Source organism: Bos grunniens, chromosome 1 (assembly GCF_055505025.1).
Source record: "Bos grunniens cultivar Pamir isolate PY7600 chromosome 1, Bosgru_T2T1.0, whole genome shotgun sequence".
Classification (NCBI taxonomy): domain Eukaryota; kingdom Metazoa; phylum Chordata; class Mammalia; order Artiodactyla; family Bovidae; genus Bos; species Bos grunniens.
Genome location: NC_141165.1, coordinates 19,407,605 through 19,424,030, shown reverse-complemented (window position 1 = coordinate 19,424,030; position 16,426 = coordinate 19,407,605). Strand labels below are relative to the sequence as shown.

Sequence of the window (16,426 nt, the reverse complement as noted above, 5' to 3'; positions counted from 1 at the left end):
CCACTTAGCTATCTATTTTGCACACGATAGTGTATATGTGTGAGTGCTACTCTCTCAGTTCATCCCACTCTCTCCTTCCCACCCTGTGTCCACATGTCCAATCTCTACATCTGTGTCTCTACTCCTAAGCTGTGAATAGTTTCATCTGAATCATTATTCTAGGTTCTATATATACGTGTTAATATTTGTTTTTACTCTTATTTACTTAACTTCACTCCATATGACAGATTCTAGGTCCATCTATATCACTAAATTGACCCAATTTCATTCCTTTTTATGGCTGAGTAATATTCCATTATATATATATATATATTTATTTAATATATATATTATATATACACATATATATCCACCAACAGATGAGTGGATAAAGAAAATATCTTACATATTTACAACGGAAGACCTATGTTCTTAGTCATTATGCCACAGTGAGCTTAACCAAAGCCAGTGTCTTTAGATTACTTCATTCTTAAGGTTTAACTTAATTATTTCTTTACCATCTTCTCCATGCTTACTCACTGAGACTTAGGCACTAACATGAGATCTAGGGCTTAAAAGCAAACACATGTAGTACAAACCCCATTGTGGACATTTTCTGAATCTCTTTTAGGAGTTTCCTTACCAGTTATAATGTAACTGGAGGTCAGTTTCTGGAATCAGACCCAGGTTCAAATCCCAGGTATATCCCCTCTTATCTCTATAACCATAGGAGAGTTACTTAAATTCTGTGTACAGCTTTGCTCCTCTATCAAAAGAAACTAATACTACCAAATTTGTAGGGCTGTAAAGTTAGCAACATAGTGACCACTAAGACAGAAATCTTACTGAATTTCTCCTTGCCCACAGGGTCTTTTCTCTCTTCCCCACTTTATAGCAAAACTTATTGAAAGAATTACCTTCTTATCCATTTCCTTCCTCTTTTCTCTTCATCAACCTACTCCAGTGTATTTTCTGCCTCAAATTTTGTTCTTTGCCTTCCAATTTAATATCCTCTTCATTGACTCAACTCAATGAAGGGCATTTCTGTCTGATTCAATGATGCCTTTAGGATGCCTCCCACTCTCTCCATATTCAATCCATTTCCAAATTTTGACTATTTTACATTTATCTCATAAATCCAGTCTTTTCTCTCCATCTCAAAAGTCACTGTTACCTCTTACCAGGCCTGTTGCCAGAGATTTATAAATGGTTCACCCTCAATTATCCCATTCATCATCCCCACCATGGCCAGTACATCTCTCCTTTTGTGACAAGTTACATTTGTTTGACCATTTGTGTGTTACTTGTGCTTGTGCTAAGTCGCTTCAGTCATGCCCGACTCTGTGACCCCTTGCTCAGTAGTCCGCCAGGTTCCTCTGTCCATGAAATTCTATAGGCAAGAACACTAGAGAGGGCTACTGTTGCCTCTTCCAGGGGACCTTCCTGACCCAGGGATCAAACCCCCATCTCTTATGCCTCCTGCATTGCCAGGTTATTTACCACTAGCACCACCTGGGAAGCCCTGATTTATTGCTATCTCATCTACTGAAAATGTAAGCTCCGTGAAGTCAGAGATTGTATCTGACTTTGCTCACCACTCTATTCTTAGGGCATAGCACCAAGTTTGTCATACAAGAGGGGCTAAATAATTATTTTTGGAATGAACAAGGCACTTGCCACATAATCTGTGTTCTTACATGGGAGCTCCCATTGTTTTCCTTGATGTCATCATCATCATCATCACTAGTGATTTTTTATGGAAACACGCCTTCCTCTTCAGAGGATAGCAAACTGAACATTAGGATAGTTCAATCTGCTTGGCCTAGGGAAGTTCTCTGAGCTTTTTTGCATTAGATATTAGCACACTCCTGATATTGCTCTAACACAGAGACAAAATAAGGATTTCAGAGAATAAGGTTATGCCCCTACTTTTCACAGTGATCTCCTTCCCTATTATGTGTACTTCTACTGATTACTGCATCAAAGATTATCCCAAAACTTGAAATCTTAAAAAAAAAAAATTATTATCTCACAGTTTTTGTGTGTCAGGAGTTGCAGCAATGGTCCTCTGGACCAGTGTCACTCACAGGCTATTGTCAAGGCACAGTTATCTCAAAGCTCACCTGCGGGGAGGACCTATTCTGTGCTTACCGTGGCTGCAGATCAGTTTCTGGTTCTCACTGGCTGTTGAGTGGGGACATCAATTCCTGGTCATGTGGGCTGCTCTTAGAGGGCTGTTCACAACCTAGCAGCCTGCATTCCGAAGAGCAAAGACAGAGAAAGAGAGATGGTGAGCAAGAAAGAAGTCAGGGTGATTTCAGAACCTAATCTTCGAAGTGAAATCCCATCACTTTTGCGGTATTCTGTTCATTAGAAGCAAATCACTGGATCCACCCAACACTCAGGAGAGGGAATTACACAAAGGCAAGAACACCAGGAAGCAAGGATCACTGGGGCCATTGCAGATAGAATGTGCCGCAACAACTGGGGACTTTGTTCTCCCTCCTGAGAGCATGGCTTTCGCTCAAGTCTTTTAAGCTTTGTCTCCTTTAGAAATCATTGGGTACATCTGAGCCTCAATGCCTTGCCATCTTTCCCTTCCAGAAAAGAAAATGAGACGGGGATGGGGTGGGTTCTAATGAGAATAATTCCCAGTGGACTGATGATTTTAGTTGACACCGAATTGTGGAGAGGACCCCAATTACTCCTTTTGGCTTGTTTGAACATCAGTCTCCTGATGACTTACTTTATAGCTTCATAATGAATATATTAAAAATAGAACTCTAGAGGTTATAGATACAGGAGGTATATATTTAGACCTTGAGTTTCTTTCCTCCCTTCACCCCATCCCCCACTCTGCACAGAGGTTTTAGTGCTAATTTGAGATCATTCTGAAACATCATCTTTATTTTAATTTACATATCCAACATGTTTTGTCTAATTTTAATATAAATGTCTCAGCAATGATTAAGCCACCTCCTAAGTGACTAAATTATCTGTAATCCTTCACTCACACAGCTCAGGCTGTAAGAGGAAAGGAGAGAATGACCTGTATTTAGCAGAGGTTTGTAGAAGAACCTTGGAAAATAAGTGGACATTGATGTCATAATTTAAAGGAGAAGTGTAAATGTAGAATTATATAAGAAAAATACTGAAGTGCATACCTGCAAATATATGACAAGTATCTCCACCTTGTGTTTCCTTCATACAGATTGTTTCCCAGAGAAAGCTGTCCAAATCCTTGTTGAAGCACGGGAACACAGCAGGGAAATCTTCCATCACGGTGAGCCCTCCCTCAGGTGCCCAGATGGAGCCTGCTGGTCCAACCCAGCCTCATGGGAAGCTGACCCTCTGGATGTTAGGGGTTGATCCCATAACTGCTCAGCTATACCGGTTGCCTCTTTTTTTTTTTTTTTTTTTTTCCAATCTTTCTCCTTCCTGATAACACAATTTTAACCTTTTCATTGTAGGAAAAAGGATTTGAAAGTGAGGCCATTCACTTCAACTAAGCACTTCTATAATTAAGTATAGGTTTTAGCAGGGAACAAAGAAAGAAGTTATTGATCATAGTAAGAATATGGAATTGTCTGGCATTTTCAAATTATCAAAGCTACCTATCCCAGCTTCTCAGTTTCTTGAGAAAAAACATCTAATAGCATTTAGTCCAAGGTTTGGTCTGTTGCCTAATGATCAGAGAGCCTAGCATTTAACTCTTCTTTTTAATATGATAGTTTGGAGCTGCGCTGTTCTATTTGGTAGCCATGTGATTTTTCAACTTAAAATTATTTAAAATTAAATAAAAGCAAATAGTCATTCCTTACACTAGCCACACATATCAAGTGCTCAGTAGATCCATATACTGGACAGTGCAGATTACAGAACATGTCTGTCATTACAGAATGTTCTCTTGGGCAAAACTGGAAGTATTTCTAAATAAACATGCAATGCTCAAGAAGAACTCCAGGATTTAAAACTTTGGCATCTTGTATTGAAGATCTTGTGAAAGATAAAGTAGTCTAACCATTTAGTTGTGTGGGCAAAAAATAATAGGTTTAAAAAGTGCCAGAAGAATTTGAGTTGCTTGCAAGGCAAATTGCCTTAGGAGGAAAACCTAAGTTCTTTGAACATTCCTTTTTAACTCAAAAGTGACTGATTCATTAAAAAAAAATTAAGCCAATTTTTAAGGAAGAATTTAAAAATATTTTATATCTACTGGTCAAAGTTAGGACTGTTCTCACAAGAACTTAGCTGGGTTTGTTGGTTTGGATATTTTAAATGATGCAGTCGTATCAGATCTGTTTCTTGACTACCATTTTCAATCATGAACAAATGGTTCAAATGGACTTTGACGGTGCCACTAGTGCTCTAAAAAACTCACACACAGAGCCCACGGTCCTAGAAAAGACTTGGGATGGTGAACCCAGTTATGAGATCTACCACGGTTCCTTCCCAGGAAAACAAAAGCTCATCTTCCCACCTTTTCTCTCAGAAGTATTGGGAATTTCCTTTCTCTACACAGCCCATAAAAACTCAATCTCCTTCCTAATTTTAAATATTTAAAAACTCCTCTTGATCTTGGATCCTTGGGTCAGAACAATTACTCTAGCTTCTGGAAAACACTTGAAAATATGTGCACATTTTTCTAGGCTTTGCAGATGAAAGTCATAACTTTCATCATCTTTACAAAGATGTCTATAACACAGGATAGTTGAAGGCCATAGTTCAAGTGGAGTATAAGAGGCATTAAAGTACAAAAGAGAATCAAATGAACAACCTAAATATGATGATTCCTGGTTTATCAAGTCATTCTTGAGTTTTATAGCAAAAATTCAAAAATGACTTGAATTTTGTATGGACCCATGTTCTCTATTCCTCAGGTGCTTACAACTTTGGAGGGATCCTTCCCTATATAGATAGCTCTTTTAGCTTTAATTTTATGCATAAAATAAAAATTTCCAGAGGCTTCCAAAGTGTACTCAAAACAGATGAATGCAACTCATAATGAAAAAGTTTAGCTCAGATAGAATGGAGATAAAACTCAATGTCTTCACATAATGACTTTGACAAGGGTATCCACAAGGTCAGAGGCATTATGGCCTCTGAATGCATAGTGAAGTCTTAACATGACTTAGAAGTAGTTTAACCTATATGCAACTACATTGGTCCCGTATTTTGTTGTTGTTGTTGTTTTTCTCCTTTTCCCATCAATTTCTGCTTCAAGGGTTTAAGAGTCATTATCCAATATTAGGAAGTGAACTTTTTATGAAACAGGCTTTTAGATACTATTATCTCTTCATTTATGTCAAAGTTGTCAAGAATTCTCTGTTCTTTGAAGTTAAGGGTTTAGATCCTTGTTCTCTTTCTTCCCTCTCCTCCCTCCTCTTTCTCTCTCCATCTCAAAAAGTCCAGGGACTGTCTTTTGTAAAGCATGACAATTAGAATTTTCTTTGACGACCTTATAACCTTTGGGAGGGCCATACAGACCAGTTTATTTCACAATCCTTTGTGGGTCTGGTAGAAAACAGTGGAGAAATATTGCTGCCTGCTCCTCATTTTTTGGTCACTTCCCAAAGAAGAAAATATATATAATTATTTATGGACGTCCTGTTCAGTGCTGTGTGGCCTTTGAAGGAGAAGCTCTCCCTAATTACTCCTCTAAAATGTCTTCCTCCAGCTTACACCCCATATTTCATGTTCTCATGCTCAGCACCAGTGAGGTCTCCTTATCTTCTGTGGTTTGTTCTAGGGACTTCCTTTGCACACCTGGAGTTGCTGTGCCACATTCACTGGATTGTGGGAAACTCCATGCCAGGTGTCAGTCTTTGTTGATTTTTGGATCAAACACGAGCTAAATTGTTCATGAATCCCTGGGTTGAGTGGTCCAACTGCCACTGCTCCTGATGAATGCTTTTTTCCTTTAGGTGATTGCTGAGGAATTATCTGGTAATGATGACTATGTTGAACTTGCCTTCAATGCACGGAAACTGGATGACAAGGTAAAGTGTTTGGCATCAGCCTTATTGAAGAAAGTAATAAAGCTAACACACAAAGCTTAATAAGATTTCCCCTCAAAGCTATTTTTTCCCTTTCAACTCACATTATTAAACAGATCAATGATTTCAGAGAGGATGGAAAGTAAGACTTCCCCCTAATTGAGAATCAGTTAATGAGAAGAAGGGAGGACTATAATTAAAACAATTTTATAATTAAGTTTATAATTAATAATTATAATTAATTTAATTTATAATTAAGACAGTTTTATTACACTAAGACTTCATTTGTTCCCAAATGCTACAGGTCACATGGCATAGGTGAATGTGATTTAAACCCATTGCTAGGAGCTTTTCAAAGGAAAAAAGAAGATGGGAAAGGGAATAAAAGTAGCATTTTTTAAGCATCATATTTGCAGGCATGGGGTTAAGAGCTTTTCAAGCATGATTACAGTTAATCATTCTTATAGCATCCATGTAACAGGTATTATTAACTCTGTTTTACAGATGAAGTAACAGGCTCAAAGATAAAGTAATTGTCTAAAGTCACTCCATGTGTTAGTCCAAATAATCCAAGAAATAGACACCAAGAAAAAGTTAATGATGCAAGCAGGATTTTATTAGGAGAAACGCCTGTGTAGGGAACACAAGAAGGAAATCTAGGAGAGCTGACAGGCCACAATGCAAGTCTGAATATAAGTAAAGAAGAGAGGGAAAGAGGTGGCAGTTTCTGCAACACCACGTAGTCTAAGGAAGATTCTAAAGAAGGTTCTAAGGAAGGAAGTCTAAGGAAGCCAGCAAGGAGTCCTGTGTGTCTCCCATGAGTGCCTTTATAGCCCCTACACACACAGCAATGGCTAGGAGCAGCCCCTGTGCAGCCTGGCCTCGGAACGAGGGCAGGACTGGATTTCGGAGTACAACAGCAGTGTTACATTCCCTAAGTGGGAGATCTGCAAAGCACATGCTGAAGGATACCCTGCTAGTTGGTGGTGACACTGAGGACTCAGTCCCAGGTCAGCCTGACTTCCATCTGTACTCTTTCAGTTATATCTCACAATTTCCATGCAGCCACAGGCCATGTTAGTCTTGTGTATACAGAAAAAATCCTATGGATTCCACCCCTTTAAAAAAAATGTTTCCTATCCAACCATAACATCATATCCACCAGTGCATTTAGGCAATGGCACCCCACTCCAGTACTCTTGCCTGGAAAATCCCATGGACGGAGGAGCCTGGTGGGCTGCAGTTCATGGGGTCTCGAAGAGTTGGAGATGACTGAGCGACTTCACTTTCAATTTTCACTTTCATGCATTGGAGAAGGAAATGGCAACCCACTCCAGTGTTCTTGCCTGGAGAATCCCAGGGACAGAGGAGCCTGGTGGGCTGCCGTCTATGGGGTTGCACAGAGTCGGACACAACTGAAGCGACTTAGCAGCAGCAGCAGCCATTTTCCTAGCATACAACTAAACAGGCGATTTGGGGATGTGGCACTACTTTTTCAAACAATTGCTTGTAGGTGTTAGAAAAAGGAAAAACTTTTTTCACAGCTCCCCATAGTATTAAGCAGCAGCTCATATCCTGGCATAGTTCATTTTCATACACAAAGAGTATTCAGCCTAATTATGTGTTCATAATTCACTCTCTTATCAGTTCATTTATTCACTCCTTCATCATTCACTTACCAAACCTTTGTTGTGTGCTTGTCATGCATCTGTTGATGGGAAATGGGCATCCTTGGAGCCAGTCTTATATCCAAAACCTGTAATTCACCATCCAAGTGACACATCAATTTAAACAACAAATGACATAATGATACCAACGCTATAGGAGGATGATACATAATCAGAGTGTCCTGAAAAGGGAATCCATTCTGCCTTGGAATAGTAGGAAAGACTTTGTTCTTAAGAAGAAATCATAGTTGGATTTTTTTGTTATCCTGAGTGGATTGTGTGACACTTTCACAAACTGTCACCTTTTGACATTAGCTGAACGAGGTACTGGGAACTACAGAGTGCAATGGTGTCAATGGAGTGTAAGATCTTACCGCTCACTTCCTGTGATTATCAGGCTCTTTCTCTCTATCATCTTCAAGTTTCAGAATAATTCACCAGACTCCTTTGTAGTATCTTACCTGGGGACATTTTAAGCCATTGGGTCACAGTGTAGCAGTTTTAAACTACTCACTTCATGGCTTCTCATGATTTCTTTCCACTTAGTCATGCACCCCAACTGATTTATTTTACAAGCAAGGGGAAATGGGGGTTTGTCAGTGGGCCCATCAGCTCTAAGGTGTATAAGCAGCTTCCCTTCATCCAAATAAGCACTTGCTCACAGAACTGAAAGATCCCCATCCACACCTACCATGGTTCTCAATGGCTGTGCCCACCCTGGACTGTGTAGATTGCTAATTACTGAGACCCCAATGCCCTGGAGCCACAGACCACAGGTCTTCTATAATGAGGTGGGATCTTTCCCAGGCTCAGGCACCCAAAGAGGAGTGGGCCCTGTTCAGAACAAAGCAGAAGCCACTGCTCCAGTGTGGACTAGGAGGTGAATGGTCTCAGATGGAGAGAGACTGTAGAGATGAGGAGCAAGATGATACCATGAAGATCAGCTCACACAAACTCTTCAGGAAACAGGCTCAGCGAGCCCTGATGATTTTCACCAAGACACTGCTGCCTGGTTATTTATTGTTGTATCACAAACTACCTCAAAACCTGTTGACTTAGATTAACAACTACTTTTTTATATGTCATCATTTTGAGGGTCAGAAATTCAGGCAGGGTTCAACTGGGCAATTCTTCTGTTCCTTATGATGTTGACAGAAGTCACTCAGTTAGGGACTTCCCTTGTGGTCCAGTGGTTAGGAATTCACCTGCCAATGCAGAAGATGTGGGTTCAATCCCTGATCTAAGAAGACTCTACATTCTGTGGGACGACTAAGCCCATGCACCACAATTAAGGCGCCTGCACTCTACAGCCTGTGAACCATACCTACTGAAACCCATGCACCCTAGAGCCCATGCTCCACAACATGATAAGCTACTGCCATGAAAAGTCTGCCCACCATAACTAGAGAGTAGCCCCTGCTTGCTGCAACTAGAGAAGCGTGTGCCCAGCAACGAAGACCTAACACAGTCAAAAATAAATAACTAATAAAATTAAAAAGAGTTCACTCAGTTATACTCAGAGAAGGCAATGGCACCCCACTCCAGTACTCTTGCCTGGAAAATCCCATGGATGGAGGAGCCTGGAAGGCTGCAGTCCATGGGGTCGCTGAGGGTCGGACACGACTGAGCGACTTCACTTTCATGCATTGGAGAAGGAAATGGCAACCCACTCCAGTGTTCTAGCCTGGAGAATCCCAGGGACAGGGGAGCCTGGTGGGCTGCCGTCTATGGGATCACACAGAGTCGGACACGACTGAAGTGACTTAAGAGCAGTTATACTCAGCTGGTGGAAGAGCTTTGCTCACATGCTTGGCACGTAGGATTGCTAGATGGCTGGGATTCCCCAGGTTGGTCAGTCAGAGTGCCTTCATGGTGGTCTTAGGTTTATCACATTTTCTGTATGGTGGCTAGCTTGAGATATCATTCCAAGAGAAGACAGTGAAAGCTGTGTGGTCTTTCCTTTTTTTAATTTTTTTTTAATTGGAGGATAGTTGCTTTACAATGTTCTGTTAGTTTCAGCTGTACACAGCAGGGGAAGAAGATGGTAGGACAAATTGAGAAAGTAGCACTGACATAAAAACACTGTCATTTGTATGGCCTTTTCTGACCTAGCCTTGAAAGTCATGCATTATCCCTTCTGCTGCTTCTGTTGGTTACAAGTGAGTCATAAGGCTGCCCAGAGTTGAGGGGAGGAAAATGACTCCATGTCTTGGTAGGGGAGTGGCAAAATCATAATGCATAAAAAAACGTGTGGACATTGTAGTGGAAAATGCAACCTGCCACAGTATTTTTGTGACAGAATCAGAATAAGACAGGACAATTATTTCATGTCACAGCTAGTAAAATAGTTCCCAGAGCTTCTCAAGGAAGACCTCCTTCTAGCCTTAGCACCAAATGAGGTTGTCGCTCCCTTCCTGTTAACAGTTAAACTTATATCTATTAATTGACAAAATAGACCATAACTAAAAGCCACTGAGGTAAACAGCTCTCTTAATTTAAAACATTTTGCTAATTAGTATCACGAGAGCAACTAATTTCTACCTGCATTTGAAAAATTGCAGTATGAATATGCTATATCCAATTCAGAATAGTTATGGACATCTGGGCCCCCAGTCTCCTTGAAGTAATTCTCCAGTTATCCACATACCTCTGGTAGAAAACTCTGGCCTAATACGAATAGCCTTCTTTTACATATGAAAATGTCAAAGTTTAGGGATGTGAAATGACTTACCCAAGACCACAGACACTCACACCCACACTCACAGTCAGTGACAGAGAGAAACCCAATCAGTTTGTCCAACTACAATCTAAATCTTTTGGGGGGGCAGAGACTTAATGAACACAGGTTAGATTGGTCTTGGGCTGTGGAGAACTTGGTTATATTCCCATGTATTTCAGGGAAGAGGGGATCCAGGGAAGAGGAAGATGAGGGTATGTATGCTATTAGGCAGCACTCCTCAAGGTGTGGTCCCAGGTCCCAAGATGCTTTCAGAAGAATGTATAAGGTCAAAACCATTTTCATAGCAATGCTAGGACATTATTTTCTATCATCATTCTCATTCTGTCACATGTGTACAGTGATTTTCCAGAAACTACTGGATGCCTAGTATCCAGCATCACAAGTACTGATGCCTAGTATCACAAGAGATTGAATGCAGCAGCAGGTATGAGAATCCCACTGCCTTCTATTGATCCAGTCATTAAATTGATTTACAAAGTGTAACATAATGGCATTCTTCTGACAATTTTATACATTTAGAAAATATAATTATATTCCATTAAAATGCTATTTTATTATGATATAATGGGTTTATATTTATTATTTTTAAAATGATATAACAAATGAATATTTTAAAAATTTCTCAGCTTTAGCTTATAATGTGGTAAAGTATTGTTAGATATAATCCACATAAGCAAAAGCTCCTTGGTGTCCTCAATAATTTAAGTGTATAAAATGGTCCTAAGACCAAAAAGTTTGAGAACTGCTATTGTGGAGTATATTACTTTTGCAAACCATGAAGACAAGTAAATGCCTCTTTTCTTTTGATAGAAGTAGTTTAAAAAAAAAATTGCAGATCAGAATAATTCGTTTTTTCAGAGCTTATAATTGCTTTACAGTATTGTGTTGGTTTCTTCCATACATCAACATATATCAGCCATAGGTACACACATGTCCCCTCCTTCCTGAATCTCCCTCCCACCTCCCACCCCATCCCATCCCACTAGGTTGTCACAGAGCACCAGATTTGAGCTCCATGGGTCATACAACAAATTTCCACTGACTATCTAATTTTATATATGGTAATGTATATGTTTCAATACTGCTGCTGCTGCTGCTAAGTCGCTTCAGTCGTGTCCGACTCTGTGCGACCCCATAGACGGCAGCCCCCCAGGCTCCACCATCCCTGGGATTCTCCAGGCAAGAATACTGGAGTGGGTTGCCATTTCCTTCTCCAATGCATGAAAGTGAAAAGTGAAAGTGAAGTCGCTCAGTCATGTCTGACTCTTAGCGACCCCATGGACTGCAGCCTACCAGGCTCCTCCGTCCATGGGATTTTCCAGGCAAGAGTACTGGAGTGGGGTGCCATTATCTCAATTAATCCTACCCTCCACATCCACATATCTATTCTCTATATCCGTGTCTCTATTGTTACCCTGCAAATAGTTTCATCAGTAGCGTCTTTCTAGATTCTATGTGTGTGTGTGCTTAGTTGTGCCCAACTCTTTGCAGCCCCATGGAATGTAGCTATATATACGTTAATATGCAATATTTCTCTTTCTCTTTCTGACTTACTTCACTCTGTATAACAGGCTCTAAGTTTATCCACCTTATTAGAACTAAATCAAATGCTTTCCTTGTTATGGCTGAGAAATACTCCATTGTATATATGTACCATAATTTTTTTTATCCATTTATCTTTTGATGGGCACCTACTTGTTTCCATGTCCTATCTATTGTAAATAGTACTGCAGTGAACATTAGAGTACATGTATCTTTTTCAATTATGGTTTCCCCACTCTAGTACTCTTGCCTGGAAAATCCCATGGACGGAGGAGCCTGGTGGGCTGCAGTCCATGGGGTCGCTGCGAGTCGGACACGACTGAGCGACTTCACTTTCACTTTTCACTTTCATGCATTGGAGAAGGAAATGGCAACCCACTCCAGTGTTCTAGCCTGGAGAATCCCAGGGACGGGGGAGCCTGGTGGGCTGCCATCTATGGGGTCGCACAGAGTCGGACATGACTGGAGCAATTTAGCAGCAGCAGCAGCAGGGTATATGAACAGTAGTGGGATTGCTGGGTCATATGGTAGTTCTACGCCTAATTTTTTTTTCTAGTATAAATTTATTTATTTTAATTGGAGGCTAATTACAATATTGTATTGGTTTTGCCATACATTGACATGAATCCACCACGGGTGTACATGTGTTCCCCATCCTGAACCCCCCTCCCACCTCCCTCCCCATACCATCCGTCTGGGTCATCCCAGTCCACCAGCCCTGAGCATTCTGCATCATGCATCAAACCTGGAATAGCAATTCGTTTCACATATGATAATATATATATGTTTCAATGACATTCTCCCAAATCATCCCACCCTTGCTCTCTCCCACAGATTCCAAAAGACTGTTCTATACATCTGTGTCTCTTTTGCTGTCTTGCGTACAGGGTTATCATTTTTTGAAGGAATCGCCATACTGTTCTCCAAAGTGGCTGTATCTTTTTACATTCTCACCAACAGTGCAAGAGGGTTCCCTTTTCTCCACACCCTCTCCAGCATTTATTCTTTGTAGATGTTTTAGTGATGGCCAGTTTGACAGGTGTGAGGTGATACTTCATTGTAGTTTTGATTTGCATTTCTCTAATAATGAGTGATGGAGCATCTTTTCATATGTTTGTTGGTCATCTGTATCTCTTCTTTAGAGAAATGTCTGTTTAGATCTTCCACCTATTTTTTTTTTTTTTGATTGGGTTGTTTGTTTTTCTGGTATTCAGCTGCGTGATCTGCTTGTATATTCTGGAGATTAATCATTTGTCAGTTGTTTCAACTTGCAATTATTTCCTCCCATTCTGAGGGTTGTCTTTTCACCTTGCTTATAGTTTCCATCATTGTGCAAGAGCTTTGAAGTTTAATTAGGTCACATTTCTTTATTTTTGTTTTTATTTTTATTGCAATGACCCAATGAGGTCGGTCGTTGCTGTGATTGATGTATGTTGAAGAGTGTACTGCCTATGTTTTACACTAAGAGCTTTACATTTCTGGCCTTACATTTAAATTTAAGTCTTTAACCTATTTTGAGTTTATTTTGTATAGGGTGTTAGGAAGTGTTCTAGTTTCATTCTTTTGCATGTAGCTGTCCAGTTTTCTCAGAACCACTTATTGAAGAGGCTGTCTTTTCTCCATTGTATATTCTTGCTTCCTTTGTCAAAGATAAGCTGCCCATAGGTGTGTGGGTTTACCTTTGAGCTTTCCATTTTGATCCACTGGTCTATATTTCTGTTTCTGTGCCAGTATCATACCATCTTGATGACTGTAGCTTTGTAGTATAGTCTGAGGTCAGGAAGGTTGAGACCTCCAGTTGTATTCTTCTTTCTCAAGATTGCTTTGGCTATTTGGGGTCTTTTTCCATACAAATTGTGAAATTTTTGATTCTAGTTCTGTAAAAAAAAATATCATTGGTAGTTTGATAGGGATTGCACTGAATATGTAGATTGCTTTGGGTAGTATAGTCATTATTACAATATTGGTTCTTCCAATCCAAGAATATGGTATATCTCTCCATCTATTTGTATGATCTTTGATGTCTTTTATCAGTGTCATAGTTTTTTGCATACAGGGCTTTTTTCTCTTTCAGTTCTGTTCAGTTCAGTTTCTCAGTTGTGTCCGACTCTTTGTGACCCCATGGCAGCACGCCAGGCCTCCCTGTCCATCACCAACTCCTGGAGTTCACTCAGACTCACGTCCATTGAGTCAGTGATGCCATCCAGCCATCTCATCCTCTGTCGTCCTCCTGCCCCAATCCCTCCCAGCATCAGGGTCTTTTCCAATGAGTCAACTCTTTGCATGAGGTGGCCAAACTATTGGAGTTTCAGCCTCAGCATCAGTCCTTCCAATGAACACCCAGGACTGATCTCCTTTAGAATGGACTGGTTGGATCTCCTTGCAGTCCAAGGGACTCTCAAGAGTCTTCTCCAACACCACAGTTCAAAAGCATCAATTCTTCAGCACTCAGCCTTCTTCAGAGTCCAACTCTCACATCCATACCTGACCACTGGAAAAACCATAGCCTTGACTAGACGGACTTTTGTTGGCAAAGTAATGTCTCTGCTTTTGAATATGCTATCTAGGTTGGTCATAACTTTCCTTCCAAGGAGTAAGCGTCTTTTAATTTCATGGCTGCAGTCACCATCTGCAGTGATTTTGGAGCCCAGAAAAATAAAGTCTGACACTGTTTCCACTGTTTCCCCACCTATTTCCCATGAAGTGCTGGGACCAGATGCCATGATCTTCATTTTCTGAATGTTGAGTTTTAAGCCAACTTTTTCACTCTCCTCTTCCACTTTCATCAAGAGGCTTTTTAGTTCCTCTTCATTTTCTGCCATAAGGCTGGTGTCATCTGCATATCTGAGGTTATTGATATTTCTCCCAGCAATCTTGATTCCAGCTTGTGCTTCATCCAGCCCAGCGTTTCTCATGATGTACTCTGCATATAAGTTAAATAAGCAGGGTGACGATATACAGCCTTGATGTACTCCTTTTCCTATTTGGAACCAGTCTGTTGTTCCATGTTCAGTTCTGACTGTTGCTTACTGACTTCCTAAGTATTTTATTCTCTTTGTTACAATGGTCAATGATAATGTTTCCTTAACGTGTATTTCTGAATTTTCATTGTTAGTGTAAAGGAATGCAAGGGATTTCTGTTTATTAATTTTATATCCTGAAACTTTACTATATTCATTGATTGGCTCTAGTAATTTTCTGGTGGAATCTTTAGGGTTTTCTATGTAGGGAATCATGTCATCAGCAAACTGTGTGTGTTTTACTTCTTCTTTTCCAATTCTGTTTCCTTTTATTTCTTCTCTGATTTCTGTGGCTAGGACTTCCAAAACTATGTTGAATGATAATAGTGAGACTGGGCACTTTTGTCTTATTTCTGGTCTTAGAAGGAAATGCTTTCAGTTTTTCAGTATTGAGAATAGTGTTTGCTCTGGGTTTGTTGTATATGGCCTTGATTATGTTAAGGTAGGTTCCTTCTATGCCCACTTTCTGGAGAGTTTTTTTCATACATGGGCATTGAATTTTATCAAAAGCTTCTCTGTATGTATTGAAAAGTTCATATGACTTTTATCTTTCAATTTGTTCATATGATATATCACACTGATTGATTTATGTATATTGAAGAATTCTTGCATCTCTGGATAAAACCCGCTTAACCATGGTGTGAAGTCATTCAGTCATGTTCCACTCTTTGCGACCCCATGGACTGTAGCCTCTGTCCATACAGAGAGCTGTAGGCTCCTCTGCCCATGGGATTTTCCAGGCAAAAGTACTGGAGTGGGTTGCCATTTCCTTTTAATGCATTGTTGGATTCTGTTTACTAGAGTTTTGTTGAGGATTCTTGCATCTATGTTCATCAATGATATTGGTTCCCTGGTGGCTCAGACAGTAAAGTGTCTGTCTACAATGCGGGAGACCTGGGTTCAATCCCTGGGTCAGGAAGTTCCCTGGAGAAGGAAAATATATATATATATATATATATATATATATATATATATATATATATATTTGTGGCATATTTCTCTGGTTTTGGTATCACAGTGATACTGGCCTCATAGAATGAGTTTGGGAGTTTTCCTTCCTCTGCAATTTTCTGGAAGAGTTTGAGCAGCATATGTGTTAGCTCTTTCCTAAACTTTTGGTATACTTTGCCTGTGAGGCCATCTGGCCCTTGACTTTTGTTTATTGGAAGAATTTTTTATTACAGTTTCAATTTCAGTGCTTATAATTTGTTCATGTTTTCTATTTCTTCCTGGTTCAGTGTTGGAAGGTTGTACTTTTCTAAGAACTTATCCATTTCTTCCAGGTTATCCATTTTATTGGCATATAGTTGTTCATGATAGTCTCTTATGATCCTTTGTATTTCTGCATTGTCTTTTTTTGTTTCTAATTTTATTGATTTGAGTCTCCTCCTTTTTTCCCTTGATAAGTCTGGCTAGTGGTTTGTCAATTTTGTTTATCTTCTTAAAGAACAAGCTTTTAGTTTTAATCATCTTTGCTATTGTCTT

General features: G+C 39.9%; 1 protein-coding gene across 1 annotated transcript in view; it reads left to right on the top strand.

The window, feature by feature from the left end:
- CPNE4 (copine 4) overlaps window positions 1-16,426 on the top strand; it is a 687,587-nt gene that overhangs the window by 489,855 nt on the left and 181,306 nt on the right. The window contains exons 4-5 of the mRNA XM_086350140.1: window positions 3,191-3,262; window positions 5,901-5,975. Coding sequence (XP_086206266.1) covers window positions 3,191-3,262; window positions 5,901-5,975 — 147 coding nt within the window. The remainder of the gene's footprint in view (window positions 1-3,190; window positions 3,263-5,900; window positions 5,976-16,426) is intronic.